The 18,137-nt window shown below is 51.5% G+C and overlaps 1 protein-coding gene across 2 annotated transcripts in view; it reads right to left on the bottom strand.

Annotated features, from left to right (window-relative positions):
* Positions 1-461: 461 nt before the first annotated feature.
* Positions 462-18,137, bottom strand: part of CACNA1B (calcium voltage-gated channel subunit alpha1 B) — a 296,467-nt gene continuing 278,791 nt past the window's right edge. The window contains exons 40-48 of one of the 2 annotated variants that reach the window (XM_063409330.1): positions 17,054-17,161; positions 15,670-15,779; positions 14,624-14,751; positions 12,559-12,685; positions 11,649-11,759; positions 9,853-9,888; positions 7,253-7,460; positions 6,870-7,081; positions 462-5,219 (exon numbers count right to left, since the gene is read on the bottom strand). In XM_063409330.1, the coding sequence (XP_063265400.1) occupies positions 4,695-5,219; positions 6,870-7,081; positions 7,253-7,460; positions 9,853-9,888; positions 11,649-11,759; positions 12,559-12,685; positions 14,624-14,751; positions 15,670-15,779; positions 17,054-17,161 (1,565 nt within the window). In that variant the 3' untranslated portion in view covers positions 462-4,694. The remainder of the gene's footprint in view (positions 5,220-6,869; positions 7,082-7,252; positions 7,461-9,852; positions 9,889-11,648; positions 11,760-12,558; positions 12,686-14,623; positions 14,752-15,669; positions 15,780-17,053; positions 17,162-18,137) is intronic. The other variant, XM_063409328.1, reaches the window with a different exon arrangement.

The following is an 18,137-nucleotide window of genomic DNA, read 5'->3' as shown; positions in this document are numbered from 1 at the left end:
TTAACAAAAATCCTACTCTTCAGTGTCATCCAGCCAAGAGCCCCACACCCCCACAGACCACACTGCAAGCCAAGGAAAGCTCTCCTGCCCCAACCCTTGCTGACCAGGGACTGTGACCTCAACAAAACCTCTTCCCAAGCTCCACCCTGACCTGGGGATCAGGGAGCTGAGGAGCTTCTCCTTTCATTCCACACCAGGTCTCAGGTGGGACCTTGGGTGGTCTCATCGCAGAAAAGATGCAACGGGAGAGAAGAAGAGTCAAAACCTTGTGCTCTGAAAAGTGCTCTGCAGCATCCAAGAATTTTTGGAGAGTCCTTGGTGTTGTGTGACACCAGAAGACCCTGATGAAGGAGGAACACAGTGGCCTTCTGCCCCTGGAAAGGAATGAGGGGGATTCTCCAGATATCCAGAGGAAAGAGAAGTTTTTTCCTTCTATCCTGACAGCGCTTGGGTTTTTCTGCTCAGTGCAAGTCTTGGAAGTACCAACTTCCAATTAATTCCACAAGTATGGTTATTATGATTAATTCTGTTTTCTCCAGGAGCTGCAGCAGGGCCTGGACACGTGACAGACTCTGACACCAATCCAAGCCCTGATCTCAGGGCTGCCCGAGGGAGCCCCAGGAGCACCTGCTGGGAGCGGGGTTAGGCTTTGGTCGGGTTAGAGCCATCAGATAGGCTGGGCTGGATTTAGGGTTCGACCCTCTAAAGGCCCTCGAGTCCAACCCTTCTGGGATGAGCAGGGGCACCTTCAGCTTGTTCAGAGCCATGTCCAACCTGACCGTGAATGTTTCCAGGGATGGGGCATCCACAGCTTCTCTGGGCAACCTGTGCCGGCATTTTAGAGGAGAAGCATCCCACTGTTAAAAACCTGGGAGGAATCAATCACTGCTGGGGGGTTTCACCCTCAACTTTTCAGTTCTGCTGCCTGTTGGACTCCAGGAACTGCCATCTCCATGCTGGATCCACACCACAAATTTCCAAACAGCTCCCTACTCAGACCGAGCATCTGCGAAGCCTCTAGGGACAAAAAACACCCCACAGACATGGCCAGGTCCTTACAAAATCCCAGTTTGGGATGGATTTTCTCCCAGCTGTCACTCCTGGAGGTGGGCAGGCCCTCGGGGCAGCCCTCCGGCCTCCCAGTCAGCAGGCACACCGCACACACCGTCTGGGAATTGCTCAGGTTGGTTTGGTTTTTTTTTGCTAAGTTTTTATTTTAATTCAAGGACTTTGCTTCATACAAAATGGAATTGTAGAAACAACTGCAGAATTCAAAGTTTGGCTGATAAATATTACTCAGGCAGCAAACTAGGCAATCACAGAACCTTTTTTTTTTCTCAATTTTTTTTCCCCCTTATTTTTTTTTTGGGTAAAGTTCCGCTTGTGTTGCATGGTTGGAACTTTGATCATTTTTCACACTGTTTTTTTAAATATAAAGTTTTGCAACAAACCCCCAAATTTATATCAAATATAATTAAAAATTAACAACTGATGAATACATTGTATCAAAAAAGTACGAAGATAAACATTTTCCATGCACATACTTTTTATAGATATGTATATATGTATATATATTACATGCAAACATTACTTATTCAAAGTACAGCCACTACGAGACTGGTTCTGGATGCAGAAAACTGATTGGTGCAATTCAAGTTTGGCAACTCACTATGAGGACTCTTGGAAAGATGGAGAGACAGCAGAGAGGCTGTAAAAAAACGTCGGGAAGGGGTTATGGATAATCGTGGTCTGTCACTGTCATCGACCCCTACGAGGCGGGTGGAGGATTTGGACAACTTGAGATTCTTCTTTGTGTTCTGCCTAAAAATTGGGGGGGACCCAAGGCTGTGTTAGTGCAGGGCTGGGGCGTTGGGGAAGGAAAATGGGCGAGGAAAGGGGGGGAAAGACAGAATTATTCTGTACAGAAAGACATCTCTGTTGCTTTCCAGTGTGGGTACAGTGTTTGCATGCATGGGCAGAGAGATGGTGGTGTCCCTTCCCCTCGATTTCCTGCGGTAAAATAGGAACGTTCCCTTGGAAAATTTCAAATACAGTGTTTGTGCCTTCATTTCAGGAAAATGTATAAAACATTTGGTCACAATCGTGCTGAAGCCTGAAACAGGAAAATCCAGCAGCTAAAGCTACAGATGGATGAAGGTCTTTGAGAGGTGGTGGGGTGGGTGTGTGTCCGGACGTGTCATCTGGTTGCATAGCCCTCCGTTTGGGAATGCCAGGAATGCCAGCCGTGACCTCTGGCTACCACACTGCCTTTATTCCGAGTGCACACGAGTACAGAGACAGAGATACAGACAGGAGTTATCCTTTAGCAGAATCCAGGGATGAGATCGGCCAGAGATTGCTACTGAACAGAACGAAATTAAAACAAAACACCGGAGGGAACAAAACCGGGTTGAGTTTCCTCAAGGGAAGAGCTACAGGAGATGTGAAGAACCACCCTAGAGCAGACTGCTCCTGCCTGAGGCTGACAGACTTTGCTGAGAGCACGAGACCTCCTGAGCGTTTTGGTGGCATCTGACCCCCCTCCAAGCACCCCAGGGACAGAACAGATCACCAGGGCCGGCGGGGTTTCCACCCATCCCACGCGACGGCTGCGCCTGGAGGAGTTCCACAGGTCTGGGGCTTGGTAGATCCTCTGAAAAAATTCACCTCTCCAACCCTATCCTCCTTCCTAGAGGCGTTTTTAGGGATGTGCCCAGCACCTCCCACCCTTCTTCCTTTCAGATTTTAACCTCTCCACGTCCTCTGGCTGCCCTGCGCCCCGAACCAGCCCTGCAAGGGCTCAGCAGAGCCCTGGGCACGAGGTCCTGGCCGAGCTCTGCCCCCAGCCTCCCTCCCCGCCAGCACAGCAGGTTTGCCCCTTTCCCCAGCTCACAGTGCAGGAATCCACACGGGCACAAAAGAAAGAAACCAGCCAACACAAGAGTCATTGCAAGAACGCAGAAATCTCATCCCTGAGAATCAGAGTTAGAGGTTTGGATTATTATATGTATTATTATCATCATCTCTCTCTCTTTTTTTTTAACCTTCTCTTATCAGGCAATAAAAACAACTCACTCCAACTGCCTTCCACACCAGTGATGCACGGCGAGAGCTCTCTCAGCTGGCCTGTGGGAGATGCTGCTTCTCCTGCAGGAGCATCCCTGCAGCTGCTGCCCTTTCCCACCTGCATTTCCTCCACTGGGCAATGAGACAAGGCTGGCTTTATTTGCTGCAATCACTCCCCTCCCACCCATAAAAGTATATCTATATATATATATTTATATAGTCTAAAAAAAACCCCTAAAAATAAAAAGGAAAAGGCCAACAAAACCCAAACCAACCCCAAAGCACGTTTGCCTTCCCCACTGGAAGTTACCAGCCTGGGGCTCAGTGTCTGGGGCGTGGTGGCCCCAGGGCCCCTCCGAGGCTCCCGCCCCCTCTGCCCTCCCCACGCTCGCCCAAGCTCTGATGCCTCGAAGCAAGAGGTTGCATCGTCACTGTGAAAGATTTCAAAGGTTAGGCACTTAGTAGTGAACAACTGGAGCATTCGGTAGAAACGGTGGGACCTGGAATGACAATTGGACTAATTCTCTACAGAAAGAGGAATTTTTTTTCTTTTTTTTTTCTTTTCTTTTTTTACTGTACAATTTACAAAAATGCACACAATGAAAAGTTAAAGTTCTATCTAATAGCTTGATATAAAACCAATAACATTTCTTCTTCTCACCCCTACGCGGTTTTTTTCCTCTTTTTGTTTGGGTTGTGGGGGTTTTTTGTGGACTTTTTTTTTAAGTTGTTTTTTGCTAAATCAAGCTTATATTGTAAACAAGACAAAACAGTGAGGGCGTGTTGCAGTCAACAGGAGAGAGGGATGGATTGAAAAGTCTCAGCAGCAAGGAAACAGTCCTTACAAAGGAGCTCTCTTGTGGCTTTACCGTGTGTCAGTGTGAAGGACCCGATGTGGTGAGTGACATTAGAGACCCCCAGGGCAGCGGTGTCACAGCAGGGTCAGCTCGGAGGGGGTGGCACCAGCTCTGCCCTAAAGGATTGCAGTGGCTGAACATCAAGTCCCAAAGGACTGTCCTTTGTTCTGGGCTGTGTTTCTGCTCTCCCAGTTTCTTGGGTGCATCTCTTCCTTCTCAGCGCTCAACGAGACAAAGCGCGGGGGGCGCGCGCTGTTCGCGCGAGTCCCTTTGCGACCCCCGGCTCCCGCCCTGGCAGGGGGGAATTGTGATGGTAAATTAATTAAGAAATAGCCCAACAAAACTGCGCCCATCTCGAGAAGGACCCACAGTTCTGCTTTTCCACCGTGGAAGGTGAGGATCGCTCTTCTCCCGGCTCCTCGCGCTCGTGGCCGGGTTGGCGCCTGGTGCGTGTCTCGGGACTAGACAAGGCAGTGGGGAGGGGGCAGAGAGGGATGTGCTCCTCCCGCTGCCCTCCCCAGAAGGAGGGAGCCTTCTTCCTCCATCTGTCTAGTGCAAAAAAAAAAAACCCAAATCAAAAAGGAAAAAACTAAAGAACAACAGAGGAGAGAGAGGCTGCAGGGGCATCTCCGGCCCCAGGCGCTGAGCAGTTCTCGGGGCTGCCCCGCCAGCCGCCTCTGGCCCCGGGCCCCCCGTGGGAGCTCCCAGCCCTCCAGATGATAAAACTCATCCTTATTAAGCACGCACACCTCGCAGGGTTCCGCCGAGCCGCTAGCACCAGTCATCCTCATCGGCTTCGTGGTAGTAACTGCGTCCTCTGGCGCCGGGGCCCGTGTTGAGCCCCAGCGTGTAGTGGTACCCGTTGGGCACGCGGCGGATTTGGTGCGACTGCGAGGTCAGGGAGGAGACGTAGGAAGTCCTTGAGGAGCGGCCCGAGTTGGTGGCCACGGCCTCCTCGAAGGTGAGCGTGTCCTCGGGCGCGGCGCGCTGCGGGCTGTCGGCGGCGTCGCGGTGGCCCAGGTAGGGGTCGGAGCCGATGCGGGCCACGGCGGGTGGGGGCGGCTGCTGCTCCCCCCGCAGCAGCGCGTTGTGCTCGGACAGCCCGCGGCTCAAGCGGCCCGGGGAGAACGTGGGGGTTTGGAAAGTGGTGAAGTGCACGGGCGAGGAGTTAGCGGTCTTGTAAGTGATGCTGGGGCGTGGGGTCAGTGGAGTCTGTGGGAGCTGCCTCCGACCCCGGCAGGGGGTACTAGCACCAGATGTTGACAGCAAGGGGCTCCCATTAACTGAACCACTGCCCTACATCAAAATTGGAACAGAGCAAATCAAAAAATAAAAAAAGGGAAACACCGGACAAACACAAAGGCAGGCAGGTATCAAACAGAAGGAGAAGCAACAGAAGGCGGAGACGAGTCACAAGAGGAAAGAAAAGCAAAAAAAGAGAGAGTTTAGACAAGCACAGTCGGGAGGGAGGATCTCAAGAGGTAATTCAACACGAGATGTGAAGAGCTGGAGAGTTCAAGTCTGAGAGCAGTAGGAACAGAGAGGGGCAGAGCATCGGTAGGACGCAAACTGGCACCAACAGAGGGGACACTGCCCAGGGGAGGCACCCACAGCATACAGGGCTCGACATGCGCCTTACCTGGCCTGGGAGCAGCTCAAAAACCTGAGTTATTGGGGGGTTTTACAAATTATTGTAGTTTTTTACAGCTTAACTTTGGGGTGGTTTGTGCAAAACTTCACCCCACAGCTGTGAGTGCTGGGTTTGTGGGAGGTTTCCCTGCCCAGAGAAGGGGGTTGGAACGAGAGGAGCTTTAAGGTCCCCTCCAAATCAAACCATTTTAGGATTCCATGAATCTATTTCTGTTGCCAGAACTGCGTTATGGGTTGTTATTATTAATACAGATTCCACATGGAAGGGGGATCTGGGTGACTGTTTTGTGCAGATTGGGATTGAAATGCCTTTGGATTAAATAGCCAATTTCTGAAAAAATAACAACCAAAAGTTTTTTGGACAGGCTTTAACAAGTCCCTTTAACAGAAATGCATCCACATTGTCGTCTTTAATATTACACACTTGATTTTGGAGTGGTAGAAGAGTCTGGCAGGTTCCTAGGTTGCTAATAATGCCTTGTGAGAGTGAACTAAGCTGCAGTAATTTACACAAATGCCACGAGTGAGAGGAAAGGGCCCCTGTCTTCCCATTTCTGTTTACATTCTCCCAAGGCAGGACATGAGTGCATTGGACAATCCCTCAGCCTTTCCCAACCTAACATTTTGAAACCAGACCTTTAATTTTTAAAGAGCACTTTTTCTTTCCTATCAACCCATCGGGCTTGTCAGGCTGTCAGTCACTGATGGTTCTGCCTCTCCCAGGGACCAACAATAATCCAGCATCCAGGGAAGCTGCCCACCTTCTCCCAAGGGCCTGAGCACCCCACAATTACAAAAGAAAAGAGAACTAAATTTTAGCCTGCAGAAAAGGAGGCTCAGGGAGGACCCTCTTGGTTTCTACAACTCCCTGACAGAGGCATGGAGTCAGGTAGGGGTCGGGCTGTGCTCCCACATAACAGGAAATAGGACAAGAGAAAACAGCCTCAGGCTGGGCCAGGGGAGGTTCAGGCTGGACATCAGGAGGAATTTCTTCCTGAAAAGCGTGGTCAGGCATTGGAAGGGGCTGCCCACGGACGTTTGGAGTCCCCACCCCTGGAGGTGTCCAAGGAAGGCCTGGACATGGCACTGAGTGCTGTGGGCAGTGACAAGGTGGGATTGGGCACAGCTTGGACTTGGAGGATTTTTCCAACCTTGATCTGAGGCCCCAAACAGGACCTTAATGCTTTATCTGCAACTGCCTGACCCTCCTTCCTCTTTCCACCTGCTCTAACACGGAAAAGGTGCACAAATGCCTGGCAGACCTCAGGGCCGTTTCCCCACCCTGCCTGTCCTCACCTGTCTGTGTGGGCCGTGCTCGGGGCCCCCGTTGGGGGAGGTGGGCCTGCTCTGGTCAGCAGATTTGGGCTGGGCACGGTCCCGGCTGCCGTAGCGGTCGCAGGAGTAGAAGCGCTGCTTTTCGGAGGAGGAGGAGGAGTGCTGCTTCCTCTCCTGGGAGCGGCCACGCTCGTGCTTCTTGTCCTTGGAAGAAGACTCTCCGGACTGGGCAACTGAAAGGGGAACGTCGGGTAAGGGGTCACCAGCGTGTGTGGGGTGGGGAGGTCCTTCCACGCAGGCAGGACCCCAAACCCCACCTGAACAGAGAGAGACAGGGGAGATCCAGGGATATACATCTCCTGCCTGACCTCCCAGGGACAAATCCTCCTTGGCAAAGCACTCACCAGCTTGTCCATCCGCCAAGTGATGGGCGGCCCTATCCAGGGACTTCTGCTTCTTCTCTTTCCGCCGGTGGCAGCGGTGGTGGTGGTGGTGGTGGCCCTGCTCCGGAGGCATCCGCTCCAGGGAGTACTCGTAGAGGTGCATGGCGTGAGGGCGCTGCGGGGCCAGCGTGGAGACCGAGCGCTTCATGGGGCTCGTGTCCGGGATGGGCTGCGGGGAACAGGCAGGGACACGCAGCGGGGTGAGGGGAGGCGCCGCGCCCCGCTCGGCCGCCTGCGTCCCGGCATGGAGGGGTTAAACAGCGAGAGAGAGGGGCAAGGACGGGGAGGAGAGAAAATGGTTTATTGGAGACAACAGGAACGGGCGGGAGGATTTGTGGGATGTGGACTGAGAGGGAAATTTGGGGAGTGAATGTGAGCTCCGAGTGCCAGTCCACAGGGCCGAGGGAGCAGAGGCAGCACTGACAGCACACCCAGCGCGGAGCTCAGCAGGGACACGGGGCAGAGCAGCAGCCAAGCGCCTCACAAGGGGAATCCTCCAACACCCACAGCTGCTCCAGGGCCTGCATCCCAAAGCAGCTCCAAAGAGGAAAGCAGGTAGCATTGCTGAGCACCACAGGGAGGGGGGAAAAAAATCAGGAATCAGGGCAAGGTACAGGCCAAGCATCCAGGAAATTCCTTCCATCTCCCTGCAGTGAACACCACTCTCATCATTTAAACCTCTCTTGTCCCAGCATCGCTCCCTGTAGCCCTTTGTCTGGGGCAAGGATAGTGTGTACATCCTGCAACCCCACCAGGACATCTCCAGAAAGGAATACCTGGGTTTGCTATTGCTGTTTTTAAAAGTTTGTGTCCAAACATCTGGGCACTGAGAGCTGTAACAGCATTGCTGGACCCCCTCCCAGTGCCAGCTCCAGACCCTGCTCTGACAGCTCCAGACCCTGCTCCCTTCCCTTCAGGTACAAAGCCTTACAAAGGCTCTGCAGAACCCCAGACAAGTGTCCTGCAGGACAGCTCCCCTCACAGCCTCTGCCTTCCCTCTGCCCAGGGATGAAGCTCAGAAAACAGGGACAGTTCCCACATTTCCTCCTCTGCTGGCCTCTGGCCGGGTCTGTGTGCAGACACCACCTCATCCATCCTCTGATGCTTCTCAGGTTCTGTCACTGCATCCGAGCTGTGTGCCAGAGCAGAGACCTCAGAGCACAGCGCTCCAGCTCACAGTAAAATTCAGGATGTTCCCAGTCCCTCAGCCTTACCCTTGTTTGAATTCTCAATCCAATAAGTGCCTCCAAGAACAGCTCTCACAGAACATTTACTCTGCTCACTGTAACCTTTCCTAAGAGCTCTGTATTATTTTTCCTGTCTGCTCTTTTTTTGTTTGCTTATCCCAAAATCCACATCTCTGCTTCCCTGTGATATTTACCCAAGGCAAAGCCAATTGTTTCACAGCTCTCCTCATTATTTTGAGTGGAAAAACCACTCTCCCTCCCCCTGAGGGCAGATTATCCTGGGTGTAAAGGCACGATCTGGGCAGCTTCCCACATTTTGGTGCTTCCCACTGAAGGCATTTAGGATCCTGGTGCTGGAAGGTTTATCAGAGGCACAGGGCTGGGATGAGGGAGCCCAGCACAGCCTGCAGTGTGGCCCTGGAAGCACCAATTCCGTCAGCAGGATCACGCTGGGCTGGTTTTGTGTCCCCTCTTGTGGCCCTCATTTGTGTGGGTAAGAAATTATCCTCAGGAGCTTGGTACCTGTCCTTGTTTAGTGCTGAACCTGCAGCTAAGGGAAGGTGGGGGGCTGTAAACTGGACAGTCTGATGGGCAAAAAATAGGGGAAGTGAAAGTATTCCCCACTCAAAACACGTCTAGATTTTCAAAATCCACACAGGGGCTACCAGGAAGAAAACAACAGAAAAACTCAACCCCTCCCCCGCAAAAAAATCCCCCAAAAAACCCACCAAAAAACTCACCAAAAAAACCCTAACAAAACCCACAAAATTAAAAAAAACCCAAACAACACAAAGCAAAAAACCTCAAACAAAACAAAACAAAACAAAAAAAGAAAAGAAAAAAAAACCCAAAAAAACCCAAAAAACCCCCATCAACCCAAAACCAGATAGATTGACAAGAAATGAACATTTCTTTTTGGGCTTTGGTCCTGCTTCTATGCTTATTCCAGGGACAGAAGTCCCACTGACACGAATCAGTGGCAAAGCAATCAATCCCTTTTCCAGAAATCCTGGCAATGCTCTTGCTTTGGGAGGAACAGGCTCCCAAAAAGCCTCGGGAGACTGCATGCACCCCGCAGGGAGCTCCTAATTGCTTCTTCATTAACAACCCGACTGTTTTCCCTGCCTAAATTCCTGAGCAACGAAGCATGAAAATAAACAAATAATAATAAAAAAAACCAGGCAAACCACCCACCCAGCCCCTGCTACCAGAGCGAGCATCGTGCAGCCGTGGATCGAGGGAAAAGTGGGAAGAGAGAGAGCGGCTGCGCCGGCGCGACTCCAGATGAGAGGGGAGAAAAGTCAAGGGTTAAAGGAAGGTTAATTAATTCTTAAGGTGAATTTAATAGGATACAATTTAGTGCGAACTACATACTGCCAGGTAACTCCCAGGTGACCGTGCTTTGCTCCTCTGCAAACAATTCGGACAAGGTGAGGGACATTATTGGAAGCAGCCCCACAGTACAGCCAGTGTCAGACATCAGACGTGCAGCAGACACGATGACCACCAGGGAGGGAGGGGATGAGGGCAGGACAGCAGAGAGGGAGGGTGGAAACACAGGAAGAGGGTGGTTTTAAATAAGTGGAACATAAAAACAGAGAGGCAAACAGAAAGGGAGGCGTCCAGGAACAGAAAGCATTGCAAATAAGAGTTAGAAAGAACTCAAAGTTTGGGGAGGGGCAGAGCAGCACGTGAGAGGGAGGGTGGGGGGCATGGAGGGGGAGACACACACAGAAAGGACATCAGTTATTCACCCAAGCTACAACCACTGAGCATTGTATCATTTAATGAGGTTAGATCTGAGATTGCGGGCCTGATTCACAAGCAGGCGTGGCTCGAGGGACAGTGACACCCTGGGGACACAAGCCCTGCTGGTGACAGTCAGGGACACTCCTGCAAATACCTGACTGCCATGGAGAGGAGATTCCCAGGGGAAGGCTCTGCCAGCTGCACTGCCAAGGAAGGGAAGAGGCTACCTGTGGTCTAGGCTAAAGGACAGTTTCTGGGAAGGGGAAAGGCTTTGCTTTGTGGGCTGTTGCTTTTATTAAGCACAGGGAGGAGTGCTGATAATTCAGAGAATCCCAGGCTCACACACAGGCTGCAGTTTCTGGAGCCAGGTGGGAGATCCTCTGGCTGGAGAGGGGCAGCTCCAGCACTTTGACACAACAATTCCATCTGTTGGAGCTGTTGCTGTGAGTGCACAACACAGGGTTTCACTCTGGGGAGCAGCAGACCCTTCACACTCTGCTCCCCACAGAGAGCCACAGAAACAGAGCCCAAGGCCAGGCTGCTCCCTCCTGGCTGTGAATCAGGCCCTGGGAATGAGGCAGCACACGAGTGGTGAGATGTTGTGACACAGGAGGCAGGATGGTGGCTGGGCAGTACCAGGGACAAACAGCAGAGAATGCGTGAAATGGTCAAAAATGATCAGTGACATCCTACACACTAAGGAGCGCCCACAAGTTGATGTGAAAGTCAACTCTAGTGAGGTTTCTTTTACAAATGAGTTAAATCAACAAGGGAAATCCTCAACATCAAATGACTGGCCAAGGTCACAGTACAGGAAAAAACAGGGAGCACACTCAGTGTCCCAGTGCAGCTTCCAGGCACAGCTCCCTGGTGCCTGCTGCACCCACCTAAGTGTGTCACAGCACATCTCCAGCTTTTTGTAAGGACAGGGCACAGGGACATGGCTTGGCTGGCTGGATAGACAACACACAACTCCTGGGAAATGTGCCTTCCAGGAATACAGTCCGCAAATGGCCTTGTCCCCAAATAGGGACACGCTTGGGTGGCCCAGCCAGAGGGATCATCCTGGGCTGCTTTTTGCTGCAAACAGGGAGGAGCAGAACTGGGGACAGTGCTGTGACTGCACAGGACAGCTGCCACCCCTGCAGGGAACCCTGGTCACACCCTGCAGGGAACACCTGGACAGACCCTGCAGGGGACACCTGGACAGACCCTGCAGGGGACACCTGGACAGACCCTGCAGGGGACACCTGGACAGACCCTGCAGGGGACCCCAGCCATCCCAGCACAACGCCTGGATTCCTGTCTCCACATCTTTTAAAACCAATATTCCCAAGCCAATTCCAACCCCTGACAATCAGAGTGAAGATACTGAGATCTTGGCCCTCTCGGTGTCCCACGGCCCAGTCCCCATCTCTCACCTGGGTTTCTGCAGCCAGGCGTGGCATGGAGGCCGCCCGGCCCTGGCTCTCCAGGCCTGGCTGGGGCTCTCCGTTGGCAACTGTGGGGCTGATCTCCTTCATTTCTACCACCTGATCAAAACATGGAATGGTTTCAGTAGCAAGAACAGGAGCATCAGCTTTGAAGCCACCATCAGCTTCCTGAAGCTTGATTAGACTGGGAAGAGATGCTGGTGTGGGAAAGAGCAACTGAAGAGCTGTGGAGTGCTGAGGTTACTCTGTCCTCAGCAAGGACATCCCATAACCAGTGGGATGAGTTCTTCTACCAGCCAGGAGCTCCAGCTGTGACCTGGGAAACCCCTCAGGTCATCCTGACTGGAAACCCCTCACCTGAGCTGGGATCATTGGGAAATGGGAAGAGAAAGCCTCAGGTAACCTATGGCAGCAAGGCAGAATTCCAGGAAAAGCCTGTCTAGATCAGGCTGTGGGAGCTGCCAGGTTTGGGGGTTCTCCACAATGCTCAAGCAAACAAGAGACAGAACAATGCTTGCCTCAAGGGACAAATCTCCTGCTCATGGAGGACCCCCTGTCTTCACCTGTTTTTTTCTAAACACTTTCTAAAACTTCTGAAATTCCACCACGGCTTTAAAATCTCTTGTACCTCACCCTGTCTTCACCTGTTTTTTCTAAGTGTTTTCTAAAATTGCCCAAATTCTACCACAGTTCTAAAATTTCCTGCATCTCATCCCATCTTCACCGGGTTTTTCTAAGCATTTTCTTAAATTCCTGGAGTTCTACCACACCTCTAAAACCTCCTGCATCTCACCCTGTCTTCACCTGCTATTTTGAAACATTTTCCTAAATTTCTCAGGTCCTCCCCCAGCTCCAAAATCTGCACCTCCCCCTTCCCACCTGCCCCCCATCTGCTCACCCTCTCGATGGGGATCTCCTCGGAGTGGCCTCGCTCAAAAGCTGGGCTCCTGGTTTCATAGAACACGTCCTGGGTGCGCTGGGTCCCCCAGGAACTGGACTCTTTGATCCCTCCCTCTGGGGGTGGCCTGTCGAAGGAAGAGAGGGAAAAAGAGTCATTCTTTTGCAAAGAGATTTTGCAGAATTTAGCAAACCAACTCAAACACCCTTTGGGGTTTCATGTATGAAAATCAGCTGCAGGATGGGCACAGTGCCTGGTGAAGCTCTAAGGTCCCCTGGGTTCTTCCCCTGTAAGAGCCTGAAGGTCCCATGAGAACAAGGAAATCAAACCAACCATGACTTTTTTTCAGTAATTAAGGAAAACAAGTTCTGCCACTTAATTCCTGATGGACAATGAAGAATTTGAGAATTCAGGCTGATTTTGTGTGCAGGACCAGCTGGACACTGGTCAAACCCTTCAACCATGCTGAAATCCCTTCAGCAGCTGTTGAGTCTGGTGTTGGTTTCCCCATCAGGATTATTTGGGATGTTTAAACCTCAGCTATCTGTCACTAAAAATCCATAGTGCTCATGATCCAGAGGAAAATCAACTGCAGCAGGAAATGGAGAATTGATTAGGGATGACTGTCACTAGGACTGTCTGGAAAGCTCTCTGTGAAGGGATAATTTCCCAAAGAGACAAACTGTGTTGTGTCAAGCACTTGCTGTTGCCCAGTGCCACAAGCTCAAGCATGAATTTATTCCCAAGGATCTTTGGCCTCCCAAAACCTCACTGCTGGGATGGTAAGTGGGGTTTGATTGGTTGTTTTGCAACGGTCCCAAATTCCCATGAGCAAACTCACACTGGGAAGCTCTCCAGTGAGGATTCATGAAGGAAACACCGAGATCCCAATGCCACCAGCATGGGGATAAACACAGTGAGAGCAGAGCCACCAGCAGGAATTGTCCCAGCCATGGTGAGAAAGGGCTGCTGGCCTTTGTCTTGGGTTGCAGTGCAAGATGTAACCAGCAGTGTGTGTTCTATTTGCCATCTATTGACACCGTTTGGGGACGTGTTTTTCTTTATCTCATCCATGACCCATCCCTCATAGCTCTGGGGGGGAGGGGTGGGTGTGTTCTGTTAATGGCCAGCTGTTCAAACCAGCTGTGGCAGCATTCTTTATCCCTTCCAGGACCCATCCTCCCTCCAGGGGATCTCTGCTGTCCATGGGCCATCCAGGCTCACTGCAGGGCTGATCCAATTCCATCATCCATGGGAGATGCTGCACCCAGGGGAGGAGCCCAGCATTCCCACCTGGATAAACCCTGGGATTCAGAACAGCAGTGTGGGAATACACAAGGCAGAGAGTCAAATACACCAGCACAGCCTGGGTGCACTGCATTCCCAGAGGAAAACTGAGCAAAACTTCTCACCACCATTGGACCTTCAGAGGAAACTACACCATCCTACAGGATCATCTCTGCTCCAACAGAACCACATCCATCATTCCAGGAGGACTGAACTGGACTGCTACCAACACTCTGACCAACAGGGTGTCAGGCTGTGCTCTGACCCTGTCAGTGTTTTCTTTTTTTGTTTGTTTGCTTTTTTGTACTACTACATTTTAATTTTTAATATTTCTACTAAAGAACTGTTATTCCTGTTATCCCATAATAATATCCTGTTATATCCTATTATCTTTGCCTGAAAGCCCCTTAATTTCAAAATTATAACAATTCAGAGGGGGCGGTTCACATTCTCCATTCCAAGGGAAGCTCCAGCTTTCTCTGGCAGACACCTTGGTCTTTCCAAACCAAGAGAGCTTTGGTGTCACCAGAGCCACTGGAGCAGCAGTGGTGGGTGGGGTGTCCCCCAAGGTGTGGGGCTCTGGCGGGGTCAGGGGTGGGGTTCCCCCCAAGGTGTGGGGCTCTGGAGGGTCAGGGGTGGGTGAGGTGTCCCCCAAGGTGTGGGGCTCTGGAGGGTCAGGGGTGGTTGGGGTGTCCCCCAAGGTGTGGGGCTCTGGAGGGTCAGGGGTGGGTGGGGTGTCCCCCAAGGTGTGGGGCTCTGGAGGGTCAGGGGTACTCACAGGGCTCCCCCGTTGTTGAGCGAGGCCGAGCTCTTCTGGCGCAGGAAGGCCTTGGCGTTGCTGAAGGTCGCAGGCTGTGTCTGCTCCAGGGTGGCCTTCAGGGGGTGGAAGAGGGACACTGGCCCGGGCTGCCAAGCACAAGGGAAGGTTGTCAGAGCTGGGATGGGCTGCAGGGCTTTTCCTACTCCACAAAAACTCCACTTGTCCCCCCTGGGACAGCAGAAAGGCCACCCCAGGCTGTGCACAGCTCAGAGACGCTCTGAGGGACACCTGGTACAAGTCAAGTCCTGCTGCAATCCCCTTTTCTCTGAATGCTCTCCCAAGTCCTGCTGCAATCCCCCTTTTCTCTGAATGCTCTCCCAAGTCCTGCTGCAATCCCCCTTCCCTCCAAATGCTCTCCCAGTCACCATTCTTTTGTCCAGGGACTAAAAGAAGGGGATTCCCCCATGGATGTGGCCAGAGGGGCTGTGCAATTCCAATGGCTCTGGATGGATCTGTTGTAGCCACCCACATGTGGGACAGATTTCCATTCTGTGTTGGAGATCAGCTGGATGCTCATCCTAAAAACAACAGCTGTTTGTTCTGCTGGAAAGAGTTGGGCTTTCAATGCCACTTGTGTGAAAATACTTTCTAGAATTTGCAAAAAACTTCAAACCTATTAGAGCCAAAATGACTTTGAATAATTCCCATTTTCAAAAATACCTTAAGCCTTCTATAGTCAAACTATCAGCAGCTTTCAATAATCCTTTAGTGTCCCAAGGAAATCTTTTGGTGTTCCCCACACCCTAGGTCATTTTTAAACACAGCATTTAGACTTTCCAAGATCAGTTGTCATTTTTTTGGAAAAGATCTTTCTTTACTGGAAAAGGCAACTATAATGATTTTTTAAAAATATTTTTTGAGAGAGACTTGCAGGAGAGATTTCCATTTTTGAGCCAGCATTTTTAAACCCTGTTTGGAGGAGCAGCCAGACCTTCTGGATGAATCCTTCTGGTGATTCTTGTTACAGCTGCCCTAGAGGAAGGATGGAAAGACCCCTTTTGTACCTGGCACAAGCCCCCGGGGGGCTGGACTTGCTCCCTGCTGTTCTTATTCTGCTTGTAGAAGTCAAATATCATCAGGGCTGCGTAGACCTTCCCCACAGTCATTTCATCAGCTGCCAGAACATGGGAAAACCACAGCAGAGACATTCCAAGGATGAGGAGAAGACAGGAATGAGGAATAACAGCAAATGGGTGTGAAAAACAGGGAGAGGAAGAAAGCAACATGAGAATAATGAGGCAAAACGGACACAGAAAAGTAGGGGAAAGAAAAAAAAAAAAGAAAAGAAAAGAAAAGGTTACAACAGATTCTTCAACTCTTTGCCTGTTGCTGCCTTGCCTTTTGGAGCTCTCTCTGGCAAACACAGGGATTGTGAAGGAAAAACCAGGCAGGAAAACTCAGTGGCATCGTCAGCATTGCTGAGAGAATTCCTAAATTCATCCCAGACCCACAGTCAGCCTTCCTCCTGCTTCTCTGAACTACAATAAATGGGGTATAATGGGCTAATGTACATTTAAGGAATAGTTCATTTTTCCAGGTGGATTTTTTCACTCTCAGAGCCATGGGGCAGCCCTTCCCTGCCCAGCACTGGAGCACTCACCATGGAAAAAAGAACTGGAGCAGCAGATATATCAGAATCAGGAGGGGAGGGAAAGACTTCAGCAGTCACTACCCACTGATTTGCACCTCCTCAGTTCCCTCATTTTTCCTAATTAAGAATGCTTTAATTACTCTACACTGCTTCTCAATCAGGAATCCAGAGCTAATCAAGATTACAGCAAACTTCCCATTTTCTCAGCACTTTTACCCAGGACATCACCAAAGGCCTTTAACCTCACATCTGATTCTCTCAGCCCTCAGCAAGCTTTAACTTTTCTTCCCCCCATTTTTCTGGAGCTCAGATTGCAGAAATTGCTCTCCCACCCTGCAAGGCACAGGCTGGAGGCTGACAGAGCTGGGGAAAAGCTCTGGAAGAGCCACAGGGCATTGGTCTCTTCTGGGCACTGTCTGGGATTTGGGTTTTTCTGTGCACAGGAAATCTCCTACAGCACAATACAGTCCATGCGTAGAGGTGAGCTCAGCGTCCCCAGTCCCTGTGTGACAGAGCCAGGGCAGCACAGAGGCTGCAGGGAGATCAGCTACCCTGGGTGTCCCTGCTGCACCCTCCAGGTGACCTGGGTGGGGCTTGGGGCAGAGCAGGCGAGGAGGGAAAAACCTAATCTGAGGTTGGAGAGAGCAGAGGAGGAGAGAAAAACCTAATCTAGGGTTGGACAGGGCAGATGAGAAGACAAAAACCTGATCTGGGGTTGGACAGAGCAGAGGAGGAGGGACAAACCTGATCTGGGGTTCCTGGGTGTCTGGGATGGACCCAGTGCTTGAAGCACTTACGTTTGTGAGGAGGCACCAGCAAATCCAGAGTCTTCTGGGACAGGTTGGGCCAGACCAGGGAGATCTCCTTCCTCAGCTCAGCATCGCACTGGTGCTGCTTCACACCGCCTGCAGCCAGGGGGAGAGGGAGAGGAGTGAGGCCCTGCCCTGGCAGCACATCCCACTGCTGGCATCCCCTCTTCCCATTCCTTGGGAAGGGTGAGCCAGCAGAGCCCTTCCCTGCCCAGGGAATCCATGAATTCTCCGTGACAGGAGTGCAGGAACTCAGCAGAACCATCCTTGCCTCGCCCTGGGGACCCTGAGCAGTGACCTGGGACCTAAATTTGAGCTCAGATTTATTCCATATAACTGCAGGCGCCTCTTCCTTTGGGGAGCACCCATGGAGGCAGCAGCACCTCCCAGGTGGGATGCAAAGGACCGGGATCACAAAATCCCACAATCACAGACTGGTTTGGGCTGGAAAAGACTTTAAAGATCCTCTAACTCACACTCCCCTGAGCAAGTCCTGATGGATTACAAACCCTCTGCCACCAACCCTTCTCGAAATCCCTGGCAATGACACCCGAGTCCAGAGCTCTGCCCCAGCAGCTGCACCCCAAGGCAGGGCAGAGCCAGAGCCAGCAGCTCTGTCCCAAGGGCCAAAGCCGGCCCTAAATGCACACAGCGAAAGTGATTAAAGCTGGGTGAGCCCCAGGCCAGCTCCCAGCTGAATTCCCCACACAGCAGGCAATTAAGGAGTTCATCTGAGTGACAGAGATTATTTTTCTAAGAGCAGAGTGAGGGGAGCAGGCTTCTAGGTACTCTGTTACACCGCGGTTTGAACTGCCACACGGGAACTCATTAGGGAGGTTTATTAAGGGCCTGTTAAGCGCACTAAAGACTCAATTAAATGCAGCACATGAAACCTAGTCAAAGAGAGCTCATAACAACAAAACAGGTCAGAACCTCACACCCCAGAGCAGAGCTAAACCACAGAAATAATCCGGGGTATCAGCTGGGCTCTCCTCTCTGGCTCCCTTCCAGTTTTCAAATGTGTGGGGGGAGCTTTCCCAGTTGAAAAAGGCTGACAGGTAACCAGAAACTG

The sequence above is a fragment of the Prinia subflava genome, chromosome 12 (genome assembly GCF_021018805.1).
Source record: "Prinia subflava isolate CZ2003 ecotype Zambia chromosome 12, Cam_Psub_1.2, whole genome shotgun sequence".
Taxonomy (NCBI): domain Eukaryota; kingdom Metazoa; phylum Chordata; class Aves; order Passeriformes; family Cisticolidae; genus Prinia; species Prinia subflava.
Note: the sequence above shows the minus strand (reverse complement) of the source record. Positions and strands in the feature narration are given on the sequence as shown.